The following is a 22,503-nucleotide window of genomic DNA, read 5'->3' as shown; positions in this document are numbered from 1 at the left end:
GCTTACTTCAGAGTTCTATAAAGAATTTAAAGATCTTCTAGTCCCTATTTTACTTAGAATGCTGTCTCACTCTTTTGACACAGGCAGCTTGCCACATTCAATGTTAGAGGCTAATATAACGTTAATTCTATTAATTATCTATTAATTATTAATTAAATATCATTCTAAAAACAATTGGCCAGCAGAAGAATGTTCATCCTACCGATCAATCTCTTTATTTAATGTAGACAGGAAGTTAAAACTAAAGTTTTGTCTAAAAGGTTAGAAGCTGTAATTCCTCATATAATCCCCACTGATCAGACTGGATTTATTCCAGACCGACGCTTATTGAATGTTATACAGCATGGACAAAATATTCAGGGTGGATCACTGGTGGTGTTTCTCAACGCTGAGAAGGCTTTTGACAAGATAGAGTGGCCCTATATCTTTTCTGGGTTTTAGACAAATTTAACCTTGGTAACAATCTTATAAAATGGGTAATGCTGCTCTATGCGTCACCGCAAGCCTCTGTCTTGACCAATGGCACTCACTCTCCATTCTTCTCATTGAGCAGAGGAACAGGGCAAGGTTGCCCTATTTAAGGTTGCGCAGTTATTTGCTCTAGCGATCGAGCCTTTGGCACAGGCCATTAGAGAAGATACATTCTTCTTAAAGGGGTCATATAATGCTACATGCACTTTTAGAAATTTTAACCAAGCTATGTTCCAGACTTTTCATTAAGACCCTAAAGAATCATATCAACTTGTGGAAAATGGGCATCCCATGACCCCTTTAAATGTAATATTTATCTGAATTAAATAGCTCTAATACTTCGTTTCTCTGGAGTAACAGAGGGTCGAGGATGAAGTTATCATGCCTTAAGTTACACCCTGAGCAAAGGGGTCTGGGTGTGCCAAATGTTCACTTATACCAAACAGCTTGTTTATGCAGCTATATCTGGGAGTGGATTAGGGAAGACCCTGACCGTTCGTGGCTGGATATTGAAAATAATTCTATATCCCCCATCCCTTTAAGTCATTTGCTGTGCATGTCAAAAAATAAGGTTTTTGTTTCTTGCTACTATGCACACTGAGAGCATGGAAATGGACGAGGAAATGGGAGAATCACTGTAGTAAGCATTCCCCTCTCTCATGAATCCTGATTTCCCTCCAGGCCTTGAACCAGGACCTTTTCTGAAGTGGTTGGGAAAAGGAATCTCTGTTATCGGAGACCTCTTAATAAATGGTGAGATTATAACAGGTTGGACCGAGTTTGGACAGCCCTGTCTTGGAGTCTTCACTAATGAGCTGATGAGTTGAATCAGGTGTGTTTGAATAGGGAGACATCTAAAATGTGCAGTGTTGGGGGTTCGCCAGGACCAGGATTGGGAACCCCTGCTCTAGGCGAAAAGCTTCATTTCAAATATACTGAGAGCAAATCCACGTGAAATATGCTTATCTCCTCTGGAGGATGCCTTACATAAGCAGTGCAGTACTAAATTGATTAAAAGGTTTTATGGAGCACTGTTAGAATCTTCAAGGGAAAGCACGCGTGGGTCTAAGGAGCTGTGGGAAAGGGATCTGGGTTCTCTGATTGATGAGTGTGATTGGGATGCCATGTGGCTAGGGTTGTCTGGATATTTAATTACAGTACGGTGCATCTCATCCTCATGGACTGAACCAGATTTGCCACTTCTTGCTGTGAGATGTTTCCCCACTCTTCCACCAAGGCACTTGCAAGTTCTTCTTTTTCACTGCAAGAACAATCAGCTGTCCTTCCTGTCTCCCTGTAGCACTGTCTTATACCTCTTACATTACACACATTGCAGTTTATTGCTCTGGCCACATGTGCAGTCCTCATGTGGCATGTTCCTGCAGGTGACCCCGGGCATCTTTCATCTGGTGTTTTTCAGAGTCAATAGAGAGGTTTCTTTAATGTTGAAGTTTTTGTATCTGTGACCTGCCACCTGTAAACAGTAAGTGTCTTAAGGACTGTTCCACAGGTGCATGTGCAATAATTGTTTATGGCTCCCTGAACAGGCATAAAAAACATATTTTAAACCCTTTCCATTAAAGTTGTGTAAAGCTTATGTGGATTTCACAAAATGAACTTCAAAATACACTATGCTGAAAAATGGAAGCTTCTTTTTTATGACTATTTTTACACAAGCAAATATACCTATTCCTCTTACCAGACTTTCATTGTGCAGTTTCAACTGGCTGTAAACAGAAAAAAAAAAACCATCTGACAAGGTAACCATTGAAAGAACGGATCATTGACAAACATGAATACGGTCACTATTTATTAGTGAATTAGAAATGTATATCACAGATATATCTAACCATTCAGTGTTTAGTTGTAAACGTCATTAAGGTTGTTGACAGTTTTGCAGCAGATCAACCTTAAAAGTTTACACTGAAAATTTACCATAAAAAATACATCTTTTATTTAGGGTACATGCAGTAACAATGCAAAACAGTTGTTAGCAAAGATGTTTAACATGTAAAATATTTTTTTTATCGAATGCATTGCAATGTTTTATCAGTAAACTTTTTGGTAATGTACTCCAGTACAGATATCAAGATATGAATTTATTTGACATATCAAGGAATAAACCTAAAGGAAGAAAATATGTGGGCTGCTAAAATATGCTGACATCTTTACACGTGGTCTTCATGACTTCATGGACTCTTACACTGCAAGTCATTCTGGGTACATTAATTTTCTATGAGAACCACAAAGGACAACAAGGCCAGTTCACTTTTGAAAACAATTTTTCAATAACATTTTGTTTTTCAGTTTTCATAACATAACATTTCAGTTTTAGCTAGAGACATATTGAGAGATTTACAGTCATTCCAACAAGTCTAATCCTTCACAGAATGTGTTCAGTAAACAAATTAATTGATACATACACAAAGGGACATTACCACCATCTTTATATACATGTAGCAGTTATCATTTACTTAGATACGGTTTCTTGAAACTCGCCAGAATCTGATGGATTGCATTCCTGTACAGTTGCTTTACGACCGCGCAAATAATGCACAAGTACTAATAGAGCAAAAACAGCCACTACTAGGAATATTATCAGCCCAGCATACTCTCCTGGGGTTGACAGTGCCCCTCTCGCTATAGAATTCGGTGACGGTGTTGTGAATACTTGACCATTATGTAGACTATGAACATGAGTGCACTCAGTTCCATTAACGAGGATGAAAGGCTCATAGCATGCACATCTATAACTTCCTATGGTATTTATGCACTTGTGTGCGCAGCCGTGATTTGATTCACATTCATCTACATCTTCGCAGGTTTGGTCGCTTCTAACAAAACCAGCCGGGCACCAACACACCGACCCGCTTCTCATACACAACGCCTCACAAACTTTCGATGCGCAATAGAAATCACAGCGGCGTGGATCTCGTGCATTTGGACGGAATCGCTCCTTACATGAACACCTATATCCGGCTTCCATAGGAGTGCATGCATATTCACAGGGCGCAAACATGCACCGTGCATTATCCAGAACGACCGCACGTCCTTTGCAAAGATCCCCTTGAGAGTCCTCACACAAAAATCCATCCAGTTTGTCCGCGCATGGTCTCGGCGTCCGCGTTCCGTCGCTGGAGACAGACATGCAGAGTGGAACGCACGGCGCTTCTCCGGTCTCCAAGTTGGTCCAGTCGCCTTTGCGTAATGCGCTCGTATTACTTAAACACTTGCCGCTTGGTAGATGGAGTCCGGACCAAAAGTGCCCGATCAGGTTATCAATAAGATAGTCGACAACTTTATCTGATGCATTCGACTGGATAGATAACTGACCGCCCCGTTCTCTGCAATTCTGTTCAGCCGTTTGGAAGTCCATTGGCATTTGGTAAATGTTTGCACAGTGTTTTAGATTGCTTGAACAAGCACAGCTACATACCATTCCAGCGCAAAACGAAATTATCATGATGAACAAAATCGTTTGTTTATGATAATCCATTTTATTTTGATTTCAAGAGGTACGGCAGCTTAAGGTGCATGAGGATATGGTGTTCACCGCTTTAAATATTTCTACCTTTTGAAACCCCATTCAGTAGATAAAGGAAGGAAACCCCGCCTGAGGGAGTCAAGAAACACTCCGGAGCGACATGGTCACCGTTTGTTCTCATAAATGTGATGCACGCACTGCACACTCTCGGAAGAGCACTAATGATCTTGACGAAAATTATGCATGAATAGCATTTCAACTGGTTGTGGTCACAAGAGTTTAACGTTCACTGTTAATGATTCAATCTTACAGGAATTCACGCACGCACGCACATTAAAAGTTTAAGCTTATCTCCATTGCTGAACGATATGCGGCCACGACCCAGAGTTTAGTTCCAACCCTAATTAAACACATCAGAACCCGCTAATCAAGCTTTTCAGAATTAGTTGCTTATTAGGTTACATGCAGGTGGGTTTGATTAGGCCTAAAACATAACTCTGCCGGTGTTGTGGCCCAGCGGAGTTGAACTGCCCTGTTATAAAGATCAAGCGGCAAGCCTATAAAGAACATTGCGCTTCAAGCAAATCTTTACATCGACACTGAAACTAGTATAATGAAGCTTTATTTATTCTACCAAAATGTACAGAGATTTTTTATACATCAATAGTACATATCATATACGTGAAATAAAAAAAAGTAATATAAGATTACGTTTAGTGAAGTTTGTGAACAGGTCTAAAGCTTGTCCAAACGTCAACTTTTAGTTAATTTAAAGGGAAGAGTGGGCTAAATTTTCACACTTTTACTCAAATGAATATACATATCTCAGAATAGGTTAATTTTTTTAAGTTAATTTCTCCATATGTACCTTGCATTCTTCTCTAACACAGACTGTAAAATTCCATCATGATTCAATTTCCAGAAAGAAATACAAAGTTCACTCCATAAACGTTGCCCTTTTCTGACATGTCCCAAATGCCACGATCGTGACGTTTTCAGCAAAATAATTCTGAAACAAAGCAATTAATTAAACAGCAAACATATAATACGGTAAAAAACGAAAACATAAACACATATACAACTTGCATTAAACTTAGTAGCCTATCCCAGTGTGGTTTTATTTTCACTAATTTGTCCAACATTTACAGAAAAAAAGGATAATTCTGGAATTCCAGTTTAAAGGACAGAAGTCACAAAAATTCTAAATTTTTTTATAGGCTATAAAAAGGGGAAAACAGCATTTGAGTAGCCTAAACCTTTGAATTTGATGCTGACAGAAAATGAACATTCATATTTGGGCTTCATTTAATCATTCAGTTGACTGCTGCTCTTTTTATGCTCTTTGTCCATTCCAGATGAAACCCAGCAATAGTTGTCAGCAGTGGCATTTTTCAAAGCGGCTTTTCTTGAACGATTCCATCGGTGGATAATAAAGACTGACATGAGCACAGTGATCACAATCAATGGAATAACTGAACCTAAGACACACACCAAAATCCAATAACTTCCGAGAAAACTTTCTTTGCGTTTACTAGAGTCCGCTTTAGTGTTTGTCTTGTTAAGTGGAGGGGTGTTGACTGTTGACGGTCCAGAAGTGACAGGTAGCTGACTCAGTTTAATGATAAACTCTCCTCTATGATCTGGAGATTGAGTGATTTGTATTTTCTCCGTGGGATCCGGGACGCAGCTGATGCCATTTTTAGCCAAAATGAAGTTTTCCCTACAGGAACATTTGAAACTACCCAAGATATTGAGGCAGATGTCTTCACACGGTCTACTGACACATTCATCGATATCTATACATTTCCTGCTATCGTTTGATGATGAACTGTAACCTGCGTGGCAGTAACAAGAGAATGAACCCTGTGAATTGAGACAGCCCTGTTGACAACTGAACTGAACAAGCGAACTGAATTCGGTGCATTCGTCCACGTCTTCACATTTGCCAGCAACAAGCCTGAAACCGGGTTTACACTCACAAAAATAGCTTCCCGGCGTGTTTTGACACCTGTGTTCACCGCAGGTACGTTGCTGACATTCATCGATATCAACGCAACTGACGTTGTCTTCAGCCAAATTAAATCCCTCCGCGCATGCGCATGAAAACCCAGTGGCAGTCGGTATACACTCTGACTCGCAAGGTGAATTTTCGCAGTTATTTCTGAGAGCACAACTCACTTTATCATCCTTGAGGTAATAACCTTTACGACATTCACAACGAACACCTGCTCCTGCAGTCTCAAAACAATGGTGATCACAGCCTCCGTTTTTGCGTTTGCAACTTTCATTTCGTGCGCAAAAACGCTCAGTTGTCCAGCCAAAAAGAGCGTTATTGTTGCCACAAATTGAGACAAACGTTTTTGCATCTTCCGAGCCGCCGCATTGTATTTCAGCCAATGTCCCATGTGGTAACATCGCCAACCTTTCATTTGGAGTTAGCGGTTTAAATAAGAACGGGACGTTATATTTGACCTCACCTGGTTCTTCCAACAGAATTGGTTTGCACATTCCTTTGAAGATAAATTTGCACATATAAAATGCGCTGTCTCTACATGAGCCATCTGACCACTTGAGACCATCTACCAGTGAAATCGACACACACCTTTTTTCCGTGCACGTGCTCAAAGGTTTCTTTTTCCAGTTGGAATATTTGGAATCGGTTGGCGCTGATGTCCATCTGAAGCCGTTTAGCTCCTCAGTGAAATCGGTGCAGTTTCTTTTCTGTAGCGCAAGCCCGATCCAAACTTTAGAGTTAAGGATGCTGTATTCTCCTGCTGCTAAAAGAACCGATTTGATGCTCTGAAGTTCATTTTCATTTCTCATAGTAACCAAATTGCCGCCATTATTGATACAGTCTTCTGAAGCTTTTTCAAAAAGTTGTTCCTTCAAATGCAACGTTAGGCAAGCCTCAGGGGTGCATGTTGTGCTCACTCGATCGGTCCCGCCAGAGACAAAACAGGATAACATCAGAATCAGTACGCGCATCATCCCGTCAGTATCATCAATAATAAAATACTACTCGCTTTGACGAGAAAATATTCAGTTAATCTCTGAGGCTGGAGAAGGAATTGTTCGTAGGCCTTCCAAGTACCATAACATGACTCAAACTGAAGCAGCCCGTTTAGTGAACAACCTACAAAGGAAATCTTGTTTAAGCAGCAGGCTTCATTTGTCTTTTCTCAGAGCGAGTTCCTGCCGCCGACAAAAAACAACTGCCCGTGGCTGTTTATTGTTTCAACTACTTTCCCAGATGGCAACTCACAATGTGACACCAAGTATAATTTTAGATGTAGACTGAGAATCTGATTTAGATAGTGAAAAAATATATTTTATAGAGCAGGCTAGGCCTACTTTTGCAACATATTTTAAGATATTCAAGTTTCACAATGCTAGTGTCCGGTGAAAAATCATATTCACACCATATTAACCGCATTATTCAGTTAACAGGGGTCATATAATAAGTGCCAAGAGCTCGCAAATATGAAGCTTAAAGAGTTCTCATGTCAATTCTAAATGAAGATTAAACATTAAAAATCTGAGGGACAGCTGTCACACCCTATACTTAAAAAAATAAAAAATAAAAATAAAAAATATATATATACACACACTGCCATTCAAAAGTTTGGAATCAGTAAGACTTGTAATGTTTTTTAAATAAGTCTCTTATGCTCATCAAGGCTACATTTATTTGATCAAAAATAAAGAAAAAAAAAACAGTAATCTTGCAAAATGTTATAACAGTATAAAATAATGGTTTCTGTTTTAATATCCTTTAAAATATAGTTATTTTACGTCATAATAATATTTCACAATATTAAATTTTTCCTGTATTTTTGATCAAATAAATGCAACCTTGATGAGCATAAAAAACTCCTGTAAAAAACATAAAAAATGGTTCTGATCCCAAACTTTTGACCGGTAGTATATATATATATATATATACAGTCACCATTTTTGTCCTGGAAAAATATATAATTCATTGAACAAATACTGACATTTGTGTTGACAAGTGGTTTAAATATATGGTCTGATATGAAATGGTCGCTGACCGTATGTTTATATATTTACAAATACCTCATTCTTAATAATGCACCTTCTGTGTTTTATACGTCTCATTTCCACCCTACTGTACTGTATCCATATTGCACTATATTAATGTAGATTTAGATTGCACTGTATTTCATAGATAACTGCATTGAGCTGGTCTCTGCACCTGTCCTTCATAAATATTTATTGTACATACACAATACTTACATTTATATATTTATTTATATATACACTTATATGCACTTCTGGTTAGATGCTAACTGCATTTCATTGGCCCTTCTGCACAATGCACAATGACAAAACTGGAATCTAATCTGAATCTAATCTAATATGAACAGCCAAACAAATTTGAAATGTGAATATGAATGATTCATGAAATACCAAAAATGTAAAAGCATAAAATACAAAAATGAACACCAATATATAAAACCACTGCTAGAGAAAGCATACATTTGTGTAATAAACTTTTATAGCCCTTGTGACAACTAGCTCCAAAATGAGACTGAAGACAGACTACATGCTTGGCCACAAAAGTTAGTTATGTTTTTTTCTGTGTTTTACATTGAAACAAACATACAATGTGTCTTGCTATTGTGTCTGTTGCCTGCCTCTTGCTGATAAATCTAGCCATGGGTCCCATCCTGTGTTTGTGTTAAGCAGGACAGCGCCTCTGTTTGAATGGCAGGACATGACCTAAGACACCCTTCCGGTGGGCCCTTTGGACCCAATGTCAGTGCAGTAGAAGTTGCTTAGTTTTTCTTAGTCATTGGGAATTGTGTTCTTTCCTAACATTGTCTTCAACACTGAATTGCCAAAGTGATGACAGATAATGAACCTCATCAGAAATTCACAAGAAAAATAAAAAAATATATGCCTATACCTCTCTCTCTCTCTCTAGCATAGCTCCTAACACTGAAGATTGTTATGACAAATTGCAAAAGTAATCATGCAAATTGTGATGAGCTGCTGGTTTCTTTTGGCCTCTCTCTCTCTCTCTCTCTCTCTCTCTCTCTCTCTCTCAAAACAGAATACGTCCATCAGCTTTTGTACAATGAACTCTGATTCTAGTTTTGTAAACAGTTTCCTTCCTCTTTGGGTTTTTTTATTTATCAGGGATCTCTGTTCTTATCAGGGATCCATACAACCTCTCATTTAAATATATCACACACTCTTCATGTTGGTTGTAATCCAAGAACTAATCAAAGACTGTTACAGCAGTTGAGCATAAATATTAAATTCAAAATGTATTGTTGAATTTTTCTAATGCAAGACCTATCAACAAACACTTTATTATGGGAACTATATTGAATAACGTTCATTCCAAAGTGGAAAAACATTCTCAATGTTACATAAATATTAATATTAATACATGTTTGTTCACATTATACTGTCATGAAGATTTCACAATCATTACAGGCCACGATGGGATTTAAAGTCACTACTTTAATGTCAGTGACCTCTGATGGAGAACTGGTGACATGACACCTGTATGCCTACACACACACACACACACACACACACACACACACACACGCACAGTATGTACATAATTTAATGGAAAAAACAGAGAACGTTTTTTCTTGAAAATACATAAAGAATCTTCACATTTTTGTTAATCTTTGTTAAACTTTTAAAAAATGTATTCATTCACATGTACATAGGCTATAGACAAGAAATGATCAACTTAATACAGCATACTGTTTGTAGGATGCATATGAGCTAGATTAAAAGTTTTATTTGTGCAGAAATGTAATCTATTTTCAAGTAACTCTTGGTAAATGATTCTGAAATTGTTCACATTTTGAATGGATTATTTTATTTTATTTTAAATTTTTGAGCATTTTCCCCTCTTCTCTTTGTCCTTTGACCAAGTCACGGAATGTTAAAAACCGATCACCGATTGCTGGCTTGAAATTTGTGCATAGCAGATGTGTGTATATATAGGCTATATATACTGTATATACACACTCATTCAAACCCTTTGTCTAAAAATGATCCGTCTTTTAAAGGCTTGTCAGTAATCGACCACTGTTATGACTGGCTAACACAGTATAAACGCCCCCTCGCCATTGCACGTGAGTTAGTGTTTTGACAACATGATCCATATAAAACCGTAATTTACACACAAAGCATTATTAAATCATTATTTACGGTTTGTGATGCAGCTGCAGTCAGATCCAGTACAGCTTCATCTTTCAACAAATGTTTCTTTGCAAACTCTCCATTACACTGCGCCTCATTTACAAAACAAAATGCTCCAAACAAACACATACAGTGCCTTGCGAAAGTACCCCTTCATTTTTTTCACGTTTTAAGTTGCAGCCTTATGTTAAACTACTTTAAATTTCTTTTTTTCCCACATCAATCTACACTCCACACACCATAACGGCAAAGCAAAAACAGAATTGTCAAAACGTCATAAATGTATTAAAAATAAAAAACTGAAATAAGTACACTTCATAAGTATTCATACCCTTAACTCAGCATTTAGCTGAAGCACCTTTACAGTCTCAAGTCTTTTTGGTATGATGCGACAAGCTTTGCGCATCAGCATTTGGCAATTATCTGTCATTCTTCTCCTCACCTCTTCACCTCTCAAGTTCTGTCAGGTTGGATGATGCATTTTCAAGTTTCTCCAGAAATATTTGATTGGGTTCAATCCCAGGCTGTGGCTGGGCCACTCAAGGACATTCACAGAGTTGTCTATAAGCCACCCTTGCTGTGTGCTTGGGGTCATTGTCCTGTTGGAAGGTGAACCTTCTGCCCAGTCTGAGGTTCTGAATGCTCTGGACTGTGCTTTCATTAAGGCTATCTCAATATTTTGGTGCATTGAGCTTTTCTTCTACTCTTACAAGTCCCTCAGTCCCTGCTGCTGAAAAACAGCCCCACAGCATGAGGCTGCTACCAGCACACTTTACTTTTGGGATGGTACTCTGCAGGTGATGAGCAGTGCCTGGTTTCCTTCAAACATGATGCTTGGAATTGCGGTTCATCAGACCAGAGACTCTTGTTTCTCACAATCTGAGGGTTCTTTAGGTGCTTTTTTGCAAATTCCAAGTGTGTTTTCATGTGTCTTAACTGAAGAGAGGATTGAGTTTGGCCACACCGCCATAAAGACTGGATCGGTGGAGTGTTGCAGTGATGTTTGTCCTTCTGTAAGTTTCTCCTATCTCCACATATGATCATAGAGCTCAACAAGAGTGACCATCAGGTTCTTGGTCACCAGTCTAACCAAGGCCCTTCTCCATTGATTGCTCAGTTTGGCCAGGCGGCCAGCTCTAGGAAGAGTCCTGGTTGTTTCAAACTTCTCCCATTAAGAGTAATGGAGACTACATGCTTCTGCGAACCTTCAATGCAGCAGAATTGTTTCTCAACTCTTCCCCAGATGTGTGGCTTGATGTTTTTGAGCTCTACAGGTAGTTCTTTTGACCTCAGGGCTTGGTTTTTGCTCTGATATGCATTTTTTAGCTGTTAGACCTTTTATTGAGAGGTGTGTGCCTTTCCAAATCATACCCATTCAATTGAACTTGCAACAGGTTAACTTCACTCGAAGTGTAGTAACATCTACAAGCGATATGAATGCTCCTAAGCAAAATTTCAACTGTCCCAAATAAGGGTATGAATACTTGAAGTTTTTTTTATTTTTAACAAATTTGCAAAAAAATAATTTAAAGCATTTTAACATAAGGCAGCAACATAACAAAATGTGAAAAAATGAATACTTTTGCAAGGCACTGTAATTCTAGGGATGCCATTTAAAATAAACCATCCATTTTCTCCTGACGCCGGGATCCTTCTGATGTCTCGTTTTTAGAACTTGATTAAATAAATGCTTTGTTCATAGTGAGGAGGACGATGTAAGCTATGAAACTTGTTGGATGTTTTAATGGTACAAAGACGTTTTATATGCCAAAAGATCAAGGCAAATTTGATTTCTCATGTCATGACCTCTTTAAGAAATTTTTTTCTTTTTCTTTTTCTTTTCCAAAAAACAACTTTCACAGTTTCACAACGATTACAAGTTCTTATTGCTTGGCACTATATATGAGCTTTGTACACTGACCATACTTGATCTGACTTGACTGGGGTTTTATTTGCATTTACTGTACTGGCATGCTATTTACATTCCTAAGTAGGCCTACTTGTCAAGTGTGTTAATTTGCCAAAAAATGACTCTCTGAACTTACTTGAGGCCAAGTTAAACCATATCAGCATATTGTGCATTGCAACAGTAAAATGGGCCAATAATTTATAGATTTATACATAATATATACTGTATAATATACAGATATACATAATATGTACGGTATACTATATAAATTACAGATAATATAAATCGTAATTCATGATCATTATAATGATGAAACATGAGTAGAATGCAACATTCAAAGCAAGTCCAGGCATGACAAACCGGTATCTGCTGCACTGAATGCATTTTTTGGAGGCTTTACATAAACCCTGCTGTAAAAGAGTCCTAACAAGCTGCATACATTTTATAATTCTGGCACAGAAATAAACTGTGCACATCTGTCCAACATTTGTGTCTTCTGGGGGGAAGAAAAAATTTAAATTTACATACTGTGCAACATCTTGGCCAACTTTTTTTTTCTATGCCAAATGTGAAGGATTTCAGTTTCTCAGAATAACAAAGGCTCAGATGAACTTCTGCCAATCACTTCTTTGTTAATAAACACATAAGCTGGGAGTTGGGTGGGGCTTCTGCAGGTGTTTTAAAAGCGTGAAGTAGGGCAAAAGTGTGTAAAAGCCAGTCACAGACAGAGAAGACTACCAGTCATTTGAGTGAAATTTCTTGTTCCAGTGATTTGTTGCATCATTGAAGGTACGTTTGCATTTTATTCATTTCAGTAAATGCAATAAGTTAAAGTTCATTAGAGTAATAGGAAGGGATGGTCTATATTCTACTTGTAGATACAAACTAGTTGGTGGAAAACACACTTTATCCTAATGAAAACTGATCGAATTGTATTAATACTTGTATGAATTTAATTACATTTCATTTTCATTTATTCTGTAATCTATGCGAAGTAAAGTACTTGTGTGCTAGTGTAAATTTACATTCTGTGAAAATGTATTACACACTGTGTGCATACCTGAAGCATAAACATCAGAGCATGGCACTAACAATAGATACAATTTATACTATGAATGCAATGTAAGTTGCTTTGGATAAAAGCTTCAAGTGCCAAATATAGGTGTAATGTAAATGTAAGTCCAATACAGGAAAATCAATAACAGGATGGAATTTGTTTAGGTTTAATAGAAAATGTGGGCAACTACATCCAAAGACTAGAACAGCAAGACATGTAGACCTGCCAAAGATAACAGTCATCTAGAACTGCGAGATGTACACACATGCATTGAGCTGTCAGGGTATAAATTATTTTAAAATGAAGAGGAACAGTTTGTGGCTGGGATTTCTGGTGGCAGAGAATGTCATGTGGTAAATCTGCTGGACATGAATGTGATAGAGCTAGCTTTTTGTTCACAGCATTGTTATATATTTGTATTGTTATTGTGTTTCCCTCTTTAAAAAAAAAAAAATCCAAACAGATTTCAAAATGCATCCTCCAGTGGTTCCACATGGCATGTGCTTAAAAGTCGTAAACGACCGCAACATGAAGGGTGGCATGGGCTCTGAAACAAATCCTTTGAAGTTCATGGATCAGGACTACAACTTTTTACAAGACTACTGTCTCAAGACAAGACAGAGATTTGTTGATGAGTTTTTCCCGCCAAATGCCCGTTCTATTGGCGAAGGGCTGCTGAAGCCCGATGTCATGGCCAAGGTGGAGTGGATAAGACCAGCGGTATGTAGGCAGTCCTGCGTTTGGCTTGAGGCATCAGCACATGCGTTCTGACAATATTGCACAAAATTGTAAAAGGAGTGTAAAATATACACTTTTGTTGAAAGCTAAAAGAGTCTTATTTAAAGTCAGCTGACTGTGACTAAGTGCCTGAAAGAATAATAATAATAAAAAACATTAATAAACTTGACCTGTAGTCACATAATACAGCAGATTCTGGTCCTATACAGAAAGATGAAAAAAGAATGCCATTATTAAAAACACCATCAATCGAAATGTCCCTTTCACAGAATGAATCAGTTGACCTTATTTTCTTTCAGGTATTGTATCCAAATGCAGCTGAATTTATTGTACAGACAGTGTCCAGGTTTGACTATGCCCAAGGGAATGTAGGTATGTCTGGATAACCACAATATTATGGACCAGGGGTGTGTCCAACCCAATGTCCTGCAGAGTTTAGCTCCAACCAGCTCCAACACACTTGCCTAGAAGTGTCTAGTGCAGGGATCCTCAAATCTGGCCCACGAGATCCACTTTCCTGCAGAGTTTAGCTCTAACCCTAATCAAACACACCTGAGCATGCTAATCAATGTCTTCAGGATCATTAGAAAATCACAGGTAGGTGAGTTTGATCAGGGTTGGAGCTAAACTCTGCAGCGCATTGGCCCTCCAGGGCAAGATTTGAGGAACCCTGGTCTAGTGAGTCTGAAGACCTTGATTAGCTGGTTTAGGTGTGTTTAATTAGGGCTGGAGCAAAACTCTGCAGGACAGTCACTGTGGCCCTCTAGAAACAGGTTTGGACACCCCTGCTGTAAATCATAGAGATCCCCTCCCACTAATCAGTACGTAACTCGCGTTACTTGTAATGCGTTACCCCCAACACTGGTCACCACCAGACACAGATCGGACACTAGGTGGAGCTATAATAAGTGAATTTGTTTATTATTTCATAACTCTTATGAACACTTTAGTGGTCTGTGTACACAAAATCTGGCACGTGTAATCCCAAGACCCTCATGACAAAATGATATTAAAATAATTTTGTTTTATAAAAGTGTTGCGAAGGTATAAGCCAAATAAATGGTCTAGTCTGCTCCATGTAATGCCCAAACTTAATGAAATTTGAAGACAGCAGAACATTATGAGGATGCATAGAAGAAGCTGCAATGAAAAACCTGTCATAAAGAAAATTTCATTTGAATCTACAGCAAAATTTCATTTAATTTGTACAGCAAGTGCTATCAAGTGATTAAAAAAATCTTGCAAAATAAATTTTCTCTGAAAACAAAGTAAACTAGCAAAACTAGAAAAATTCAGATATGAGTTGTGCAATATGAAAGATATCAAATTTACTGTGGCAATTGGTCATTTTTTCCCCCCTCAGGAAACTGCTGGTTTCTTGCATCTGTTGGGGCTCTAACATTTCAAAACAAATTATTACATAAGGTCGTTCCAGACGGACAGTCATTCAGCCACAATTATACTGGTTTATTTCACTTCAGGGTAAGACAAATTCCTACAGAATATTTATTTCTATTTTGACCATGATTCATCATCTAAACCCCAAGCAATAGTATATTTTGTGTTTCATTGTATCAGTTGTTCATTCACTCTTCTGCTTATATAAATTTACAGTTCTGGCGATTTGGAAAATGGTACGATGTTGTGATTGATGACAAACTGCCAACAATTGGCCGCCAGCTGATTTTTGTGAAATCAAAAACATATAATGAGTTCTGGCCTGCCTTGCTGGAGAAAGCATATGCCAAGTAAGTGCCTTTGCATCTTTTTATGTGACTTTATAAAGTATCATCTCAAGTACATGTAAGCAGTAGCGCTGTTGTATTCAATATAAGCATAGCTGTAATGTGATCTGTGGTTCATGTGCAGTAATCGTCATCAAATTTATGTCTATTACACTGTGGCAAACCATTTTGAGTTAGAATGAATGTTCCAGGGTGTGCGGCTCCTACTCTGACATGCATACTGGTCGAGTATCTGAGGCCCTCTTGGACTTTACCGGTGGGGTTCATATGCACTATGAACTGAAACCAGCTCCTACTGATTTGTGGGAGATAATGTACCGTGCTTACCAGTCAGAGGTCCTTATGGGTTGTGAAACTCCACCAGGGGTAAGCAAAGAGTGCTTATATCTTACGTACATGGCCAAACTAAAAACCTAAATATATTAAATAAATATTTAAATAAAGGATTGTTGTTGTTCCTTTAATTATATAGATTGCATTTAAAGCGATGTTAGCCATCTTGTTCACTAACTAGACCACAAATTCCCCCATAGCTTCAACCACACACACACATACACACACACACACACGCACTCTGCAAAACCCCTCCAAAAACCTTTCTATGTATGCCTAGACACCTATTTTAGTTAAAAAAAATAACTTGGGATTCCATCAACTTTAAAACTTTTACACCGTGCCCTGTGTCTCCTGATCATTTTTCTACTGTTCATTTTTCTCTGTTTCAGAACGAGACACGGTTACCAAATGGCATAGTCCTGGGCCATGCTTACACTGTGACAAAGGTTTACCAGGTAAGACTGCACAAAATCAAGTCTCAGCATGGATCAGATTAATATAAAATCACAAGATACATTTTTTAAGACAACAGATGATGCCTGGAGGCCAGCCGACTTGATACACACCCACCCTTTACATGTTTATACTTGATGTAGCCTTTTTGCATAGGTCTTAGTGATTGTTCTGCTAAGACAGTAGTGAGAAAAGGTAACATCTCTTTGTATAGTCTGTTAGAAATGTATTAAAAATCAAATAATGGGTGTTCAAACTTTTTAATTCCATAGACCCCAAAATCCTGGTAAGTCTGCAGATTTACCACAGAAATACAGATTTTTTTTTTTAGTTTATCCCTTTCACAGAATGCATCAGTTGATCAAATACTGAAGGTTTATGTGGGTTTGGTTGTTTTTGTTAGTCAGGGGGTTGAAGGAATCCCCTCCCCCCCCTCCCCCCCCAAAAGTGATTAGGTTAGTTTCAGTTAGCAATTGGGAGGGTTTTGTTATGCAGATCTGGCAACCCTGACTGATGCCAGCTATATAATTTCATGTATTAAAATTCATTCATACTGTGTGAGGAACATATTAAGCAAGGATCTTAACTGCAGGTTGCTTCAGGGAGATTTGTTTCAGAATCCTCTTTAGGCTTCACAAGCTTGTTCGTTTTAGAAAGTGTGTGGGAACTAGGAAAAATCTTTTACCTTCCATTTAACACAACAAATAATTGAAAGTAAACACTATGCATTTTATTTCAAAATTATGCAAAATGTTAAAAAAAAAGTTACTTTAAAAAAAAAAAAATTGTCTACTAAAGATACTGGTAATAATGATAAAAAGGTTTGCCACATTTTTATACCACTAAATATGTGCAGTTGAAATCATGCTCAACAGGTCATGAGTGGTAGAAACCCAGTTCAGCTGGTTAGATTGTTCAACCCATGGGGAGACAGTGAGTGGAATGGAGACTGGAGTGACAAGTAAGCACTGCTTTTATTCAACATTATAGCAGATAACCAACTAGCAGAACAACTGTCAGTAAAAACATAAAACATTGAATTGTTCTGCAAAAAGCAAGGGAAGTAGAATTGCAGTCCTTAAAGGGTTAGTTCACCCCAAAATGAAAATTCTGTAATTAATTACTCACCCTCATGTCGTTCCAAACCTGTAAGACCTTCGTTCATCTTCGGAACACAAATTAAGATATTTTTTATGGAATCTGAGAGCTCTCTGACCCTCCCATAGACAGCAACGCAACTGTAATGTTCCCAGGTCCATAAACGTAGTAAGGATAAAACAGTCCATGTGACATCAGTGGCTCAACTTCAATTTTGCGAAGCTACGAGAATACTTTTTTGTGCGCAAAGAAAACAAAAATAGCATAATTTATTTAACAATTCTTCTCCCCCGAGTTACGTCTTCCGCCATTTTGGAGAGTACCCAAGAACGTAATCAGCATTGTTTACGTTTGAGGGGAAAAGCGCACACATGAACGTAATTGGTGTAATCAGCGCTATTTTCGTTCGCGGGGAAAAGCACGCGTATGGACAGAATCGGCGTAATCAACGTTGTTTACGCTTAGGGTAAAGCGTGCGTATGCATTGTGATACTCTCCAAAATGGTGGAAGACAGTGACTCGGGGGAGAAGAATTGTTGAATAAAGTCATTATTTTTGTTTTCTTTGCACACAAAAAGTATTCTCGTAGCTTCGCAAAATTAAAGTTGAGCCACTGATGTCACATGGACTGTTTTATCGATGTCCTTACTACGTTTACGGACCTAGGAACATTACAGTTGCGTTGCTGTCTTTGGGAGGGTCAGAGAGCTCTCAGATTCCATCAAAAATATCTTCATTTGTTTTCCGAAGATGAACGAAGGTCTTACAGGTTTGGAACGACATGAGGGTGAGTAATTAATGACAGAATTTTCATTTTAGTGTGAACTAACCCTTAAACAAAATAATTGTGAAATTTTATAATTATTAACGGTCAAAGTTATCCTTTGTCCTGATGTTTATTTTGCATAATTCTTTCAGTTCACCTTTGTGGAACACAGTGAGCGATGAGGACCACCAACAACTCCTCGTGAACGAAAATGGAGAGTTCTGGTGAGCATGAACCATGTTTTCATATACATTCTTACAATGTACTAAAACACAAAACACATTTGGTCTAGGATTTATTTTATTTTATTTTATTTTTTTTGCAGGATGTCAATGAAAGATTTCCTTAGAACTTTTGACAACATGGATATCTGCTGCACCTGTCCTGATTTTCTGGAAGGGAAGTCTGCTTGTCACTGGATTTCCAAGTACCACCATGGCAGCTGGGTTTCTGGGAGCACAGATGGGGGCTGCATGAATCATGAAGGTGCTTTTCCTGAATTATAAAGCTGGTTATGAATGCAAATCTGCTTCTAACACCCCTCTCCTATGATTGTAGATACCTTCTGTAAAAACCCCCAGTTTTGGCTGAGGATTAATGAGTTTGATAAGGCTTGTGAACAGGGCCAGAACAATGTTCTAGTGTCCCTCATACAGAAACCCGACAAGAGACACAGACGCCGCGTTGCACACCATGGCATCGGCTTCTACGTGTTTGCAGTCAGTATTAACAAAAAAGGCAGTAAATATGGTTGTACAGTGCATGTATGATGCCTTTGTGTTTGGAGTGTAACATTTATTTTTATTTTGAACTTTTACAGATTCCATCTGAGGCAAGTAAAATATATTTAAAATTTATAAGTTATATCACAGTTTCTGGTGTTAATCACATTGGTTTAAAAAAAACAAAAAAAAAACAAAAAAAAACGTACTGTGTATTTCAGGTTGTACCAACACATATTACATTATTGGTTATACCTTTCTTACACATTCCTTTTACATGTTCAGTGAAACTAATTTTTGTTTTATTATCTGTTAGATGAGATCTGAGGGAAAGTTTGGATCAAGCTTTTTCTATAAAAGAATGCCTGTGGTAACAAGTGGGCCCTTTCAGGATGCTAGACAGGTGATGAAATTCTTCAGACTGGAACCGGGAGAGTATCTCATCATACCATCCACATACTATCCCAAGAAGAGCGCAGAATTCATCCTGTCCATTTTCTGCAAAAATGAGATCCACATTCAGTAAGTTATATGAAGGGACTGAGAGACTGTCATCCTCTTGGTTGAAAACAGCACCTTTCTCATTTCTAATTTAATAGAATTTTTATTTAAATGTGTTTTTAATTCAGAAAGGACACAGAAAGAATGGAGAAAGATTTTCTTGTGGATCTTCTAGGCGAGTCTGAGGTAATAATACACAGAAACATTTTGTAAAAGTTTTAGTATTCTCTTGTTTGAGTTTGTCAATCAGCGAATTAAATCCTATCTTTGTCCCGTTTTGGTTATTGCACCTATAAGATGGAAATTAAATACATTTTATAAATAAAGTTAGTATAATTACAACTTCAGAATCTAATACTTAAACACCCTTCTCGGCATATTGATGATTACACTATTGTTGATTCTATCAAAAATATTAATTTTAAATATTTTTAATCAAATAAATATGTAATTAAATATCAATTTACGAATAAGACTACATTGTAATATCATAACTCATACATTTATTTTCTGCTTTAGGACCCTAAACTCTAATTTTTGTTAAGGTTTTTATTTATTTATTTGATTTATTATGCTAGTTAGTTGCTATTTTAACAGTTTTCTCTTCATTCTCTTTTCTCATGTTCAGGTCCGTTACACTGAAGAAGTGGATGAAAGATCGAAAACTAAAACACTGTTTCGGCAATATTGTGATCAAGTAAATATGAAAGCTAATATACTATCAAAAATAAAAATTTGATCCGTAATTAAACTGCAGCTGATGTGCTTAACAATATACCAAGCTTCAATCTCTTGAATGTCTTCTTGGAAACAGTACAAAGTTGTTGATGCTGAGAAGCTTCAATGGCTTCTTCAAGAAAACCTACTTAGAGGTGAATGTTTTAAAAATCCCGTCAATTCTATGTGAAATATACTGAAGCTAGTTTTAAAATCTCTCTTTTGTTTTTCACTTTCACCTTTTAGGGAATAAAAACACTGAAGGATTTGGCCTGGATTCATGTAGAAGTATAATTGCCATGTCAGATGTATCCTTTATTCTTTAAGCATGCAATTAAAAACTATTAAAAACAATTTGGTGAATGATGATGATTTATCTCCCAGGTTCAGCTTGTATTTGCAGTCGTATTGTAAAGAAACATGTTTTAGCTCTAGAAATATTCCATGACTGTAACAATAACAATAGTTCAGTGTCACTGGAAGACTTCGCGGACCAGAATTCATTCGTCTGTGGAACCGTATTTTGACATACAAGGTGAGTGGATTTGAGTCTGGAATTTACCTGTGTATTTTATTGTATTAAGACAAGACATTTTGCTATGTATTGAGTTATATAAAAAAAAAAAATTCAGTTTTTATGAAGAATAATTTTTCAAGTATTTTTACAGGATATCTTCTACAGCATGGATTCTTCCAAAGATGGCGTTCTGTCTTTCAACGAACTGCAAAATGCATTAGAGAAAACAGGTTGAGATTTATACAGTTTATGCTTTGCTCTGGCAAACCATTGTTGAAACTATTGTAATTTTCTTAGTAGTAGGTTAGAATGCGTTATTGCATTACCTTAAATATCACTTCTAGTTAATGTTACTGCCAGCATAATAGCCGCCCTCTGTGTTCAGTTTTATGGGTCACTGGACACAGAGGGCGGCTATTATGCTGGCAGTAACATTAACTAGAAGTGATATTTAAGGTATAGATATAATATTGATATATTGATATAAGATGCTCATTCACACATTGCAAATATACTGTATTTATGTCATGGTTATTGTACCCTAGGCCTGCATCGGATTTATTACATATTAACAGTTTTTATTATTTTCATCAGGAATATTCCAGAGACTGTGTGAACATGGAAAGATAACTCTTGATGAGAGTGAGGTAATCCTGATGTAAACATTTTCATTTTTTTTCCATATTTCCAAACACATACAAGTGCTTAATAGTTCATACATTTTCAACCTGTTTCTGTGTGTCTGTATTTTAGTGGATAGGACTAACCATGTACTCATGAGGGAATGTCTGCTTGCCAGGAGGTTTGCCAACAAATGCAAGAAGAAGTGTGAAAAAGAAACACGTTTGGTGATCAAAAACAATCAGCGATTTAGGAATTTTAGCAATCTAAACATTTATTTCATTTCAAACTATCAAACTGATAAAACAAATTGTGATGGTTATAGCCTTTCTTATTTGTCCTTTTATCCCTCTATTAAAATGATTTTTTCTTTTCCTTAAAATTATCATTTGATATACAGGTGCATCTCAATAAATTAGAATGTTGTGGAAAAGTTCATTTATTTCAGTAATTCAACTCAAATTGTGAAACTCGTGTATTAAATAAATTCAATGCACACAGATTGAAGTAGTTTAAGTCTTTGGTTCTTTTAATTGTGATGATTTTGGCTAACATTTAACAAAAACCCACCAATTCACTATCTCAACAAATTAGAATACTTCATAAGACCAATAAAACATTTTTTTTAGTGAATTGTTGGCCTTCTGGAAAGTATATTCATTTACTGTACATATACTCAATACTTGGTAGGGGCTCCTTTTGCTTTAATTACTGCCTCAATTCCGATGAACTTTTCCACGACATTCTAATTTATTGATATGCACCTGTACACATTTTATATGATCAAACTTTTCAAACTAGTAATTGCAAAAATTCTGTCTGTTTTAACTGTTTGAAAAAATTATGCATTTAATGTATGTATTTCTCATTGTAAACACTTGGAGTCACTGTTGCTGTAAAGAAACGCATATTCAAGCAGATGTTATTTTAATGCTAGTTTAGATACTTATATGTATGTACTATGTATGTATGTATATATGTATATATATATATATATATACACACACATACATGCACACACACACACACATACATATATTTCGTTATTATTATTATTTTAATTGTCAGCAAGATTTTAAAGTAAGAATATTTCTCAACACAACATCAAATAAGGGGCCTTTAGGCCACATGTGGGTCTATATGGAGAGATCTATCCATACGCAGTCATTTTCATCTAAT

The 22,503-nt window shown here is 37.0% G+C and overlaps 3 protein-coding genes and 1 long non-coding RNA gene across 4 annotated transcripts; 1 reads left to right on the top strand and 3 right to left on the bottom strand.

The window, feature by feature from the left end:
- Window positions 1-2,433: 2,433 nt before the first annotated feature.
- LOC107662609 (thrombomodulin-like) lies at window positions 2,434-4,327 on the bottom strand. Its single transcript, XM_016452690.1, has one exon. It carries the CDS (start codon window positions 3,965-3,967, stop codon window positions 2,942-2,944), a length of 1,026 nt encoding a protein of 341 aa, XP_016308176.1. The 5' UTR covers window positions 3,968-4,327; the 3' UTR covers window positions 2,434-2,941.
- A 386-nt stretch (window positions 4,328-4,713) lies between these two features.
- Window positions 4,714-7,104, bottom strand: LOC107662608 (complement component C1q receptor-like). The gene has a single exon (XM_016452689.1). The coding sequence runs from the start codon at window positions 6,941-6,943 to the stop codon at window positions 5,261-5,263; it is 1,683 nt and encodes a 560-aa protein (XP_016308175.1). The 5' UTR covers window positions 6,944-7,104; the 3' UTR covers window positions 4,714-5,260.
- Window positions 7,105-10,242: 3,138 nt separating this feature from the next.
- Window positions 10,243-11,944, bottom strand: LOC107662649 (uncharacterized). Its single transcript, XR_001631235.1, has 3 exons — window positions 11,857-11,944; window positions 11,336-11,341; window positions 10,243-10,257 (listed from the first exon to the last, which is right to left on the bottom strand). It is a non-coding gene; the product is annotated as an uncharacterized LOC107662649 (long non-coding RNA).
- Window positions 11,945-12,769: 825 nt separating this feature from the next.
- LOC107662629 (calpain-1 catalytic subunit-like) lies at window positions 12,770-20,938 on the top strand. The gene is made up of 19 exons (XM_016452712.1): window positions 12,770-12,842; window positions 13,574-13,830; window positions 14,148-14,220; window positions 15,212-15,330; window positions 15,463-15,596; window positions 15,785-15,959; window positions 16,319-16,384; window positions 17,258-17,343; window positions 18,399-18,470; window positions 18,572-18,732; window positions 18,805-18,965; window positions 19,067-19,078; window positions 19,285-19,490; window positions 19,598-19,655; window positions 20,098-20,166; window positions 20,284-20,341; window positions 20,433-20,494; window positions 20,653-20,721; window positions 20,855-20,938. The coding sequence occupies exons 2-19, from the start codon at window positions 13,582-13,584 to the stop codon at window positions 20,936-20,938; spliced, it is 1,914 nt and encodes a 637-aa protein (XP_016308198.1). The 5' UTR covers window positions 12,770-12,842; window positions 13,574-13,581.
- The last annotated feature ends 1,565 nt before the right edge of the window (window positions 20,939-22,503 follow it).

The sequence above is a fragment of the Sinocyclocheilus anshuiensis genome, unplaced genomic scaffold (assembly GCF_001515605.1).
Source record: "Sinocyclocheilus anshuiensis isolate Anshui unplaced genomic scaffold, SAMN03320099.WGS_v1.1 scaffold715, whole genome shotgun sequence".
NCBI lineage: Eukaryota > Metazoa > Chordata > Actinopteri > Cypriniformes > Cyprinidae > Sinocyclocheilus > Sinocyclocheilus anshuiensis.
This window is presented reverse-complemented; position numbering and strand designations above follow the sequence as displayed.

What these genes read in the sequence shown, in the direction of transcription:
- LOC107662609 (XM_016452690.1), bottom strand. Translation starts at nt 3,967, where the DNA reads ATGGATTATCATAAACAAACGATTTTGTTCATCATGATAATTTCGTTT.
- LOC107662608 (XM_016452689.1), bottom strand. Translation starts at nt 6,943, where the DNA reads ATGATGCGCGTACTGATTCTGATGTTATCCTGTTTTGTCTCTGGCGGG.
- LOC107662629 (XM_016452712.1), top strand. Translation starts at nt 13,582, where the DNA reads ATGCATCCTCCAGTGGTTCCACATGGCATGTGCTTAAAAGTCGTAAAC. An exon ending in CTGGAGAAAGCATATGCCAA is followed by an intron (nt 15,597 to 15,784) that starts GTAAGTGCCTTT and finishes TGAATGTTCCAG; the next exon opens with GGTGTGCGGCTCCTACTCTG. An exon ending in CTGTGACAAAGGTTTACCAG is followed by an intron (nt 16,385 to 17,257) that starts GTAAGACTGCAC and finishes CATGCTCAACAG; the next exon opens with GTCATGAGTGGTAGAAACCC.